This window comes from Eurosta solidaginis, chromosome 1, assembly GCF_040869045.1.
Source record: "Eurosta solidaginis isolate ZX-2024a chromosome 1, ASM4086904v1, whole genome shotgun sequence".
Lineage (NCBI taxonomy): Eukaryota > Metazoa > Arthropoda > Insecta > Diptera > Tephritidae > Eurosta > Eurosta solidaginis.
In genome coordinates this window covers 2,881,256-2,894,191 of record NC_090319.1, presented here as the reverse complement: position 1 = coordinate 2,894,191, position 12,936 = coordinate 2,881,256, and the positions used below count along the sequence as shown (strand labels likewise).

The 12,936-nt window shown below is 35.4% G+C and overlaps 1 protein-coding gene across 1 annotated transcript; it reads left to right on the top strand.

Moving 5' to 3' along the window:
• Window positions 1-2,312: 2,312 nt before the first annotated feature.
• On the top strand, window positions 2,313-9,612 carry LOC137246306 (uncharacterized). Its single transcript, XM_067777419.1, has 4 exons — window positions 2,313-2,613; window positions 7,863-8,389; window positions 8,801-9,173; window positions 9,381-9,612. Exons 1-4 carry the CDS (start codon window positions 2,430-2,432, stop codon window positions 9,587-9,589), a joined length of 1,293 nt encoding a protein of 430 aa, XP_067633520.1. The 5' UTR covers window positions 2,313-2,429; the 3' UTR covers window positions 9,590-9,612.
• Window positions 9,613-12,936: the final 3,324 nt, after the last annotated feature.

Genomic DNA, 12,936 nt, shown 5'->3' with positions numbered 1-12,936 from the left:
CATTTAAAATGTTTGCTAAATTGATTACTAACATTTCCCCATTAGCTAGATTTAAAAATTATATTGGTACTTAGTCTGCCTGAATTTGTATACATTCATTAAAAATAAAAGATGGTGTGAAACACAAATAGGCAATTTGTGATAATTTAAATTATTTACCGCAGGCAAACAAACAAATATTTCTTCCATTTTCTCTCCATTCAAGACAGACATTCTGCCTGTTATTTATTTGACTTGTAGGTATGGCAATGGAGGTGTGAAGAAATTCTTTACTTGTAGGAATTCACAACGCAAAAGAGTTTCTAAATTTTTTTTACTGTGGGTTGCGTTATAACTTATCACAATTCAGTCAAATTAACCGATAAAAATCATAATCGAATGAGCCAAGATCCCGCATTCCGGAATTGTTGTATTTGTAATCGAATTTGAAAAAAAAGTGTGATGACGTAGCGCTTTTGAAATTTTTCGACTATGTAATCAGTCTCTCATATTTCGCTTCCAGTGTTCGGAGTATTTAAAACTGTTACCTCGTCTACGCCGGAGTAAAAATTAAATTTTCGGAGTATATTTTTTTCTTCCTTTTTGAAAGCGCGCGAACAAACAACAACAAATTGATTTGGTGGCTTGGCAAACCTTCGATTGTGTTTTTGGAATATTTCTCAACAAAAAAGTTATCTGCCTTAGCAGATGCACATTGAGTCGGCCTAAAACGTGTAGGATTACCAATTAATGCTCCCATTAACACACCACATTCTATCTCCCCGCATATTTATCGTGAAAAAATATTATTATTATTTTCGGTTTACCATACATACTTCATGCTCTTTTAATGACAGAAGGTTTCAAGACCGGGGCAGATTCCTGTACGAACGATAATGGCAACCTGGTAACTGACGTACAGTGTGGGGTAAGGCCAACCCGATACCCCGATCGCCGATGATGAAAAACACTCCCCGGCATCCAATATCACTGCTAAAAAATCACAAGGGCAAAGTAATGATGGCATACCCGCCAGGCTGTTCAAACATGGAGCCGAAGAGTTGGTATAAGATAAAGAAGCAAAAAAAGTGGGTCTTGCAGTAAATTTTGACAAGGCCTTTGTAGTCACGTCAGTGTTGGCGGATATAAATTCGCGACTGTGAAGGATTTCGTTCATTTGGGAAGCAGCATTAAAAGCAAAAGCAATTTCGGCCTAGAAATCAAACGGGAAATAAAATAACTCTTGCCAAGAAGTGATTCTTTGGGCAATTGAAAAGTAAAGTCCTCTCTCGACGAACAAAATTCTAGCTCTACAAGTCACTCATCATACCTGTCCTGATGTATGGCTCGGAATCATGGAAGGTGTCGAGAGAAGATGAGATGGCTCTTGGAGTATTCGAGAGAAAAGTTCTCCGGCAAGGTTTATAGTCCTATCCGTGATGTTGACGGCGAGTATCGAAGGAGGTATAATGAGCTATATGAGCTTTACGCAGACATGACGATAGTGCAGCGATCGAAAATCCAAAGGCTTCGCTAGCTAGGACATGTTATGCGGATGAACGAATACGCTCCGACAGTTTGTATACAGAGGAAAGAGAAAACCTTCACTCAGTTTGAGAGACAGTTAGGGGAAGATTTGGCCTCGCTTGGTGCCCCCAATTGGCACCTGTTATCACAAAACAGGGTTAGCTGACTGAACGTACTTCATTTTTATATAAAGCTTCAAGAAGTGATGTATGTTGAATTTTTTGCTATTCCCGTTCCGTACGAAAAAAAGTACAAAAACCGAAAAAAGTGTAAAATGTGAACAAACATGTCTTAAGACACGAACAGTTAATTCACGCCATTTCATCCAATCGGCACTTGTAAACAATCAGCTTTTCATGCGTATACAATAAAAACTTCAACCAAATTCAATAAACATTTAAAAATAAATGAATATGTATAAAGATTTATAAAATAGTTTTTATAATAAACTATAGGTAATTATAGTATTCAGTTTCCAACTCGACCCAAATAAACCTTTGAGATAAAAAATGTAGTAGGAGGTAACAAAATACTCCGATTGGAATATAGTCTGAACACTGTGTCAGCAATGAAACATTTTGTCAAAAGCGTGACGTCACACCCCGAAAATTTATTTCACAGCTTACTATAATTTTTTTGCTCTCTCATTTTTTAATGCGGGATCTGTTTATTGGTTCATGGATAAAAATTGCAAAACATTTTTGCTTCTACTTTTTCACTCACAGGTGTATACATATTTATATATATATCTATGTACTGGCATTGTCTATTTTGCAAATGTAAGTGCAATGTGAGCTTTAATAAATTAGTAAACACTACGAGTTGTGCAAGTGATGTGTTTAGGGAGCGACGCGTTGTTAAATAAAGAGATAACAAAATTACGTTAGTTTTCGTTGGAAAAAAGTGAATGCGGCGACACTAAAATGACATCAACCAAAAGCGAAAATATGCCAGCTTTGGTAACGTGCGATCAATTCAAGATGTTATTACGTGAAAATTTCTCTGAGTTTGATGAGCTTTTAAGCTTTACTGCCTTCCGGGCATTGGAAAATGGGGAGAACTATGTAACTACAATAATAAGAATTCGTGTTGATGTGAAAATGAAAGGTGAGTCCCTGATTTATTAGAACCAAGGTTGTCGGATGCGTGACAAGCGTATTTAACGGGGTTAAATTAAGTTTATGTACATTTGTACGTATAATTTTTATTTTATTTTCTCATAAACTGAATACCCAGGCAACATTTTGAAGATATTCATTTTAGGGGCTGCAAGATTCGGAGGAATGTTGACGTAACCCAACGACTTCAAAACCCCCACAAATCGTATGATCTGCAAAGATTCTCTTCCAAGGAGATCTTATTGTATTATACTGACTCCAGACGGCATCTGTAAGGCAGATGAATTTTCGCTGAGAAGGTTTTTATGGGATCCAGCGGCCAAAACTCAGTACGCGATAGCTTTGAGCAGTTTTAATGGCCCCAGATAATTTTGCTTAGTGAAATAACCGCTAAGAGTGTAGTGAGCCTTACCACTGATTATGAATTTCTATGAATTACCTGCTTTGTGGATTTGTATTCTGCGTTTGTTTACTTTAGAAACGAAATCAAATTTGGTTTGGCGCCATTTGCAAAGGTTATAGTGTTTTCCCAATATTACGATTACTTTTGACGAAAACACGTTGGAGTCTAATCTTGGATTTATTCCAAATGTTTGTTGGGCTACGATTGATTGTTTTCAACAGCTGGTGAGAAAATTTCATTGAAAGTGTTGAAAGTAGGCAAGCAGTGTTCGTAGTATAACATTGAACGACAACTAGCAAAAGTTTGATGCGACAAAAAAGAATTTTTAAAACTGGTCAATTTTTTTTTATTGCTTGCGCCGGAATCACTTTCCAATTCATATCAAAAATTGTAAACCGAAAATGGTTTTCAGAAGTCTCTTTGGATCTACATAGCTGTAAGTGATCTACTGTCACTACTGGTAATGTCTTGCCAAAAACTTCACACATTATAGTAAATATTTACATAACATCCTTTTGATCGGTACTTGTTCCATTGAAAACTTGCATATGTTGCGCTAAAGGATTGTGTTAAGGACTTTTTATATGGATATGTAAATACCCCATATTGGCTTTAAATCTACTACTATTTCTTAAACTTGATCAACACAAAAATTTAGTTTACCATCCGAACACAGATGCCATGGTGAAATAAGATTCAAGAAATTTAAGGTGAATACTCGTGATGCATAAACTGTGTAACTGAATTCGGGTCATTTAGAGGTACCAATTGGTGTAAAGATCGGGTAATTGAATTGATTGTAGCATATTTTAGTTGGCAAATTTCAGAGCAAAATTTACCTCTTGCAAATTCAAAGTGGGTGAAATCACCTTAAACAATTTTAAGATCTCCAGCAACACTTTGGGATACGATTTCGACTATCTCCCATATCAAAAAAAGGCAGTCAAGTTTAAATAGTGAGATCAGAGAAATACGTGGTACAAATTTTACGTTTGTTTTAAGTAAAAAGTTTAATTTGGTGCAAAATAAAAATTAATAAATATTGAACTATTAAATGACGTTATGGAAAGCCATTATGATGTGATTTTGTCACACCATTCCTTTCGGAGCCTGAAATAAGACGCGTACTGCCTTTATATTTTGTTCATTTAAAAGCATTATACGATTTACTGCTTTTTATTATTTTTTTCATGATATAACTAGTTTGACTTAAACCATTTTTTTGCTTTGAAATCTTTCTGACATTTTTAGAATTTCATATAGCTTAGCAGCAATTTTGCTTGCAAATGTGCAACAATTTTCTTTAGAGATAAAGTTCATCTTCAAAGGATCTCTTGATAATCGATTAGCAGTTTTTAGTAAAATAGTCGATTACTATGTACTAGTAGTAGGCGATTTTCAATTAATGCCAAAGTTGCTACTCGACTAATCAACTAGTTACATATTCGTTGGACAAAAAAATAAATTGCGGGTGATCCTAGCGATTTTCATTCCAGTTCATTTTGCGGTTAGTGTTTGATATGTTTTTGAAATATATTTTTAAGGAAATCAAATATTGGTCGGTAAAAATATATAATATATGTACATATAAAAAAAAGTAGAGTTTGATTGTAGAACATAATATGTTATGCGGCATGCTCGAAGATTGCCGAGCAAAGCTTGTTCGCCCAGGTACTAAATGATTAATAGACTACAATCTTAAGGTTCCACTATTAGATAAGTGAATAGTGCTTATTTTGTTTATAAAAGTCCAAAAGAATGATTTTTATTATTTTGTGTTATTTACTTCTATTTTAGACTTAATTGACAAAATAAAAAGTATGCCTTTTCCTATCGCTACCCAAAAATAGAATTAGGTTTAATCTGATGTATCTGTCATCCCTTTTCATACTCAGCGTGCTTTGCACACAAAGTATATTAACTTTGATTGGATAACGCTTGGTTGTACAGGTATAAAAGAATCGAGATAGATATAGACTTCCATATATCAAAATTATCAGTATCGAAAAAAAATTGATTGAGCCGTCCGTCCGTTAGCACGATAACTTGAGTAAATATTGATATATCTTCACCCAATTTGGTACACTAACTTATCTGGACCCAGAATGTATTGGTATTGAAAATGAGCGAAATCGGATGATAACCACGCCCACTTTTTATGTATATAAAATTTCTGAAAACACAAAAAACCTGATAATTTAGTAAATAATACAGCTATAATGTTGAAATTTGACATGTGGACTGATACTGAGACTCTTGATAAAAATTTGGAATCATTTTTGAAAATCGGCGTGGCAGCGCCCACTTGTGATAAAATCAATTTTACAAATATTATTAATCATAAATCAAAAGTCGTTAAACATATCGTAACAAAATTCGGCAGAGAGGTTGCCTTTACTATAAGGAATGCTTTGAAGAAAAATTAACGAAATCGGTTAAGGACCACGCCCACTTTTATATAAAAGATTTTTAAAAGGGTCGTGTACGAATAAAATAAGCTATGTCTTTGCAAAAAGAGCTTTATATCAATGGTATTTCATTTCCCAAGTGGATTTATAACAATAAATACGAAAAACTTCAAATTTAAAAAAATGGGCGTGCCTCTTTTATGACTAAGCAATTTTCTATGTTTCGGGAGCCATAACTCGAAGAAAAATTAACGGATCGTAATAAAATTGGGTGCACAAATTTTCCCTATAGCAGGAAATATTTCTAGAAAATTTTTTGAAAATGGGAGTGGCACCGCCCCTTTTACGACTAAGCAATTTTTTATATTTCGGGAGCCATAACTTGAAGAAAAATTAACATATCGTAATGAAATTGTGTACACATATTTTCCTTATAGCAGAAAATATTTCTAGTAAAAATGGACGGGATCGGTTAAAGACCACAGCAACTTAGATATAAAACAAGTTTAAAAGGTTCGTAGACTAGAATAATAAGCTATAACTTAGCAAAAAATAGTTTTGAATCAATGATATTTCATTTATCAAGTTTTATTGTAAGAGGAAATGGAGAGACATTTTTTTAAACGGGCGGTGCCACGTGTTATGTAGAATAGTAATTTATCTGAAATGAAATGTACAATTGAAGCTTACGCTGAGTATATAATGTTCGGTTACACCCGAACTTAGACACCTTTACTTGTTAAACATGGTTTGAGACAAAGCGGTTTCCGCGTTGCGTTCGAGAACAAAAACTGGCACTGATAATGGCGCAACGCCGAAACCGCATTTAGGATTAGGACACTTGTTTTTCCGAACTACTCCCATTTCCAAGTCTAACTTCATGCCTTTGGGACTGCCCTCATATCTTCCCCCTGTGGGTTAGGGGTTAGAATATGCCCACGGTAGGTATACCGGTCGTAAAAGGCGACCATAATATCATTGCCAACCAATCCATGAGTAAGGTGACTTTACGCGAAAGGGAGCAGGGTGAACGCGGCGTATCACCCTGTGGGACCCTAAGCATGGTCCTTATAAAAAGTGCCACCGCGGGAGCAGGAAAAGCCAGATGTGATCTGAATATACTGCATTATATTAAGGTCTCACCTTCCTGTCTTGGGATGGGAGCATCGTGGTGGCTGTGGTTATGACACGCTCTGAGTAGACTAGTTTTCCCAAAAAATTATTTCAACAGAAATTTACCCCCATTTTAATCTTAATTTCATACAAGTTTTAGAGTGTATGTATGTATGAAAAACTGATCATAATACAACTAAAACTAATCAGCACTCTTTCTCTGACATAATTTCATTAGGTAATACATTTGCATTTCTGGCAACTCGATCGAAAACAAAGTCAAACTACTTTTATATTAATAGATCTGTATATATTAAAAAGCAAAGATTGCCGTAGAGTAGACGGCGCCAACCATGTTTGGCGAAACCGGTAAAATGATGTAATTATCATTTAATATCAATCGTTTTATAATAATTATTTAATTATAATGTTTTAAATATCTAACTTTGGTTGTTCTTACGAAACAGCTAATTAGTGGTATTCACAAATGGCACGTTTATAAGTTAGTCGGCATATTTTTTCATGTACCTACCTTGTTTTCGAAAAACTATCGGATTACCATTAATAAATAAAACTATTGACAAACAAAATAACGTGGCAGGTGTGAGTACCGCTATTATTTATTGAGTGCAAAAAAATCGTTATTGAATAAGGAGAATGAAGCTATTGTTGTGGTTTCATGGGAGATAAAGGCGTTGCCACCTAAAATGTCTTCGCAGGGTCACCACTTTGAAGTTTTTGAGATAGGTATGATAAATATTTCTAAGCGGTGTTGCCAATAATCTTGATATGTACATACATATATTCGGTACTATCTCGAAAACAGCCCAAACCAATTTGAATGAAATCCGGTACATTTATTTTTAGTCTTTCTATTTATACGTTGCACCTATGGATGCCCCCATTTGAGATAAGAACAAATGCTTAAAGTATGACAATATGGGTATTAAGAGAAAGGTACTTCACGTAGTCTTTCAATAACAATAATTTTGTAGAACTTCTGAGGCAAAGTTAAACCACGCTAAGCTAAGCTTGGTCACCCAGATACTATTTAATGCAAAATGAAAAACTTTCACAGAAGGTGTGGTGAGTATTGCCGAAGTGACAGTGCTTTTTCAAATAATATCAGAGGGTATAAGCTTGTCAGATCGTCTTATTTTGTTTATTTGACGTGTTACTGGAACTTTTGCGGCCCCTTTCCCCTCGGTAAAGAACTTGTACTCCGGTGTTGAATGTGCTACGCATTGCATATGTACATGTATGTGTGTACGTATTACTCAAAATATTCTCTGTTACTTTCTTTTCGTTTTTAAGATGGAAACCGTAAAAAAATACAATTTATATTAAAAATCCCACTGCGAATAAATGCTAGCCCTGCGAATAAAGAAAAGCGAAAAAAAACCTCTGAGTTGGATAGCTATGATGAACTTTTCATTACCGAGATTGATATGTATGAGCACATGGTGCCCGAGTTGGAGCAGGTGTATGCCGACAAGGGAATAACGTTGCATTTCAAACCGAAACATTATCGATTTTCACATGAAATGAAATGTAATTATATTCTTATGGAAGACCTGCAATTAAAGGGATTTGAGAACTTGGAGCGACGAGATGGGCTCGATGTAATGCATACAAAGGCTGCGCTCGCAAAATTAGCACAGTGGCACGCCGCCTCCGCTAAGAGAGTTGAAATAAAGGGTGCTTACCCGCAAACTTACATTGGGAGTTACCTAACCGAAGAGAGTTTGGAATTTATACAAAACATGAATGAAGCTTTCAATGAACCATTTGCACAATGCATGGAGAGCTTTCAGTTGTTATATCGAGAAAAGGAAATTATTGTAAGTACTAGTAGTTTATAAATCCGTAATCTTTAGGAGCTTCCGAAATATTCGTCCTGATTTTTTATTATTACTTACGTCCGCTGAAACAAAAATAAAAAAAAAAAAAAAAAAATGTAAGGCGCGATAACCTCCGAAGAGATTTTAGGCCGAGCTTCTCTTCCAATTTGCGTCGTGCTCCTTTTAATTTTTCCTACAAATTGGCGGACGGGACCTACATATTTTATTCCGACTTCGAACGGCGTCTGCAAGGCATATGAGCTTTCACTGAGAATTTTGGAATTATTAGAAAAACGTTCTAAATTTTTGATGTTATTTGCTCGGGAGTTGAACCCATGACGTTGAAGCCGTAGCTATTTACAGATTTCTTTAATAATATTCTTTATTTTTTGTTCATATTTTATCCAAAAGCTGAATTATATGAGAAATATGAATGAATTATATTTAAAATTTGGCACCACCGACGCGAAATACTTCAATGTTTTGAATCACGGCGACTTTTGGATCAACAATATAATGTTCCAGCATGACGATGATGACCGATCAAAGCTAAAGGAAGTGCTTTTTATTGATTTTCAACTGCCAAGATATGGAACTTTTGCAATGGATTTATTTTGTCTTTTGATGACCTCACCCAAGTGGGACATAAAGTTGAGAAACTTTGATAATTTTGTTAAGTATTATTATTTGGAGTTAGTCAAAAATTTAAAAATCTTGCAATATAAGAAGCCAATTCCAACACTGGACGAATTGCGTGCACAAATGGAGAAATATGGTTTGTGGGGTAAGTTTTAATTTTAGAATTTTACATTTTAATTCAATATCACCTTCCCGCACCTTATCACAACAGCGCTTAAATTGCTTCAGTCGATAAAACTAATATTATCCCACCCTAATTTTGTTATAAGTGCAATTTCGATATTATCCTTTGACATTTTTTTTCTAGACTATTGAGTATCCTAATAATTATATATTTTTTTTTTTTTTTCAGCTTTTGTATGTGTGCAACGGATGCTTGCTGTAGCTTTGCTGGATCCTCAAGACAATTCAAATATTGAAACATTTATGAGTAATAATGAGGAAGGGAAGGCATTTAAGAAGCGAATGTTCTATAATCCTCGTTATATAAAGCAAGTAAAGGAGATTTTGCCTTGGCTAATAGAGAAAAATTACCTACATTATTTAACACAAATATCTTAATAAATCTCATTCCATGCATTAAATGTGAAATTTTGTTATTATTCCGCGTTTATATTTACTTTTTTTTGTGTTGTAAATTAGTAAATTATAGAATTATAATAATAAAGCAGAATCCGTTTAATATGAAAAGTTCACAGAAAATTAAAAGCTTCGCTTTGCTTTTTACGCAGTGACTGAGTATTGCAGTGGAACTCAATAGCTTTTGACAATACTATGGGACGAGTTGTTGTCTTAACAACTTTGTTCTTAGGCCCTACTTCTAGAGGGTCTATAAATCCCTAATCTTTAGGGATTGCACATAATGTGCCAAAATATAACGTTCACCTTATTCCATTGGCTATTTAAATACAAAAAAGCGATTCTTAACCCTGAATGATTCGTTGGAGAAAAAACCTGGCATGTAGATGAAATATGTTTTTCATATGTGACATCATTAAAAGAGTACATTTGAAATATGTAGATACGCCACACGTGTTGCGATTTTAATGTGGTTATACCTGTTCTGCCAAGTGCCTGTTAGATTTCAATAGAGATCACCAACAGCTGAACTAAAATTAAATATCATTTAAATAGCAAACCACATTTAAAGTTAGGAAGCATTTAATTCCCCCTGCAATTAGCCTTAACAATTAGAAACAGCTTATTATTTAAAATAATGACAACATATGTGATGAGTATTATCCCCCAGCGGGTTAGGGGTTAGAATATACCCTTGGTGGGTATGCCTGTCGTAAGAGCCGACTAAAATACCAAATAGATTCTAGGGGTTGTGTAGCGCTACCCTTTCAGGTTACCAGCGCAATATATAGCGTCTCCAAACCCAATTGCCAACCTCATCTATCCGTGGCGAATCCTAATAAATTAACAACCGAGGCTGGAGTCTTAGCCTGGTAAGCGCAGGGCATGAGCACAGAACGTGTTCGATCGTTTACTCCTCCAGCTCGCACTTCCTACATCTGCTATCACTGGCCAAGCCTAATTTAAAGGCATGTGACGCCAGAAGGCAGTGTCCAGTCAGAATACCCGTCCTCTCTTTTTAATGATAGAAGCAACTTTTTTAGTCTAAGGTTGTAAGACCTACACATAATCTTCAACACTTTACAGCCCCGCGCTTGAACCCACGCCTTTCCTGCTTGGTTGATCATGTGCACCTCTCGCATTCGCTTAATCTCGCCCAGTGTAATTGGGACGTCTACGGAGCAAGATTCAAGGGATGCGCCCTTTTTAGCTAGTTCATCCGCTTTTTCATTCCCATCTATTCCCATATGCCCTGGGACCCAATATAGATGTAAGACTCCAGCTACTAGGAGTGATACAGCTGTCAGATCTAGAAGCAGCAAGTAGCTTAAGTCCTAGGAAGCTTCTAGTATTTGCCAAAAGGACGGAGTTATTTTATAACATAGGTCCTGGTTTTTGATAGGGTTTTTAAGTTTGGTCGTTAAAACAAACTTCTGGTAACACTACTCATTCAGTCTATGTGAGGTCCTCATGGACCGGCCAGTTCAACCTCATGGCTCTAGGGGGTGGGAGGTCGGTATGGCCTAGAAGGTCGCATGTGGTCATAAAAAATCGTTCCCGAGATGTTCGGGCTTGGTACCGGAACGTACCGGATCTGCATCCGGCGGAGAACCATCAACATCGATAACACTCCCCAAGACATTCGGGGAGTGTCCTTACCGATACAACAACAAAAACAACAGTACATATTTCGTTTACATCGTGTATACTGGTTTCCAGTTATACATTTTTTTGATAAAAAAAAGCTTCTCCTTTTTAAACTGAACAATTTTATACCTTTCATGAAAATGAAATGGTATATTAATTTCGTCACGAAACCCAAAATTGTAAGTCCTTAAAGGAAAATAGATAGACCCACCATTAAGTATACCGAAATAAACAGAATGAAGAGCTGAGTTGATTTAGTCATGTCCGTCTGTCCGTCTGTCTGTTTGTATGCAAACTAGTCCCTCAATTTTTGAGATATCTTGATAAAATTTGGTGAGCAGGTGTATTTGGGTGTCCGATTAGACATTTGTCGGAACCGGCCGGATCGGACCACTATAGCATATATCCTCCATACAACCGATTTTTCAGAAAAAAGAGGATTTTTGTAATATCTTACTCAATTTAACAGATTGAAGCTTCAAACTTCACCATATACTTTCGTATATTGCACATATTGTTGCCTGAAAAAATTGATGAGATCAGTCGTATATATAGTATATATCCCCCACAACCGATTGTTCAGATAAGAAACTTTTCGTAATTACTGCCCTATTTTAAGAGCTAGAGGCTTCAAATTTCAACGAATGCTTACGTATATAGCATATATTGTTGTCTGAAAAAATCATACAGATCGGTGGTATACATAGTATATATATGGTGGTATATATAGTATATATATATATTTTCACAATTTTAGCCCCATTTTAACAGCTAGAAGCTTCAAATTTCACCGAACGCTTACGTATATGGCATATATTGTTGTCTGAAAAAATCATAGAGGTCGGTTGTATATATAGTATATATCTCATACAACCGATTGTTTAGATAAGAAACTTTTCGCAATTTCTACCCCATTTTAACAGCTATAAGCTTCAAATTTCACCGATTGCTTACGTATATAGTATATATTGTTGTGTCAAAAAATCATAGAGATCGGTGATATATATAATATATATATATGATGGTATATATAGTATATATATTTTTTTTTTGCGATTTCGGCCCCATTTTAATAGCTAGAAGCTTCAAATTTCACCAAATGCTTACGTATATAGCATATATTGTTGTCTGAAAAAATCATAGAGATCGGTGGTACATATATTATATACCCCATATAAACTGTATTTTTTTGCCCCTTTTTTACGGCTGGAAGCTTCAAAATTCAAAAAGTTTCATCAAATAGTTACGTTTACGTCATATATTGTTGAAATACGTGATTCGTAGTCATAGTTTTTACACGCAGATCACAAAAAACCTGAAACTTTGCATCCTCACACAAAGTACCTACCTATTTTTTATTTTATATTTATCTTAAAAATCGTTTAGGTATGTAGATCTGTTCACTAGATATTTCTTATCTTATACATCCGATTATTCGGAAATTACGAACGGGATAAGATTATTGTTCAGCCCCATTCATGAAAGGTATGAAGTCTTCGGCATAGCCGAAGACAGTCCCGTCCTTACTTGTTTAAATCTAATAACAGCAGCAATATCAACGATGGTAATCCCTGCAAAATATCATGCGACTAGTTAACCCCCAGGATGCAAACCGCTTTTGATTCCCTTTGTCTAATTTGGTCGTATCGGGATTTGGTGCTGTCTAAATCATGTTTTCGGGA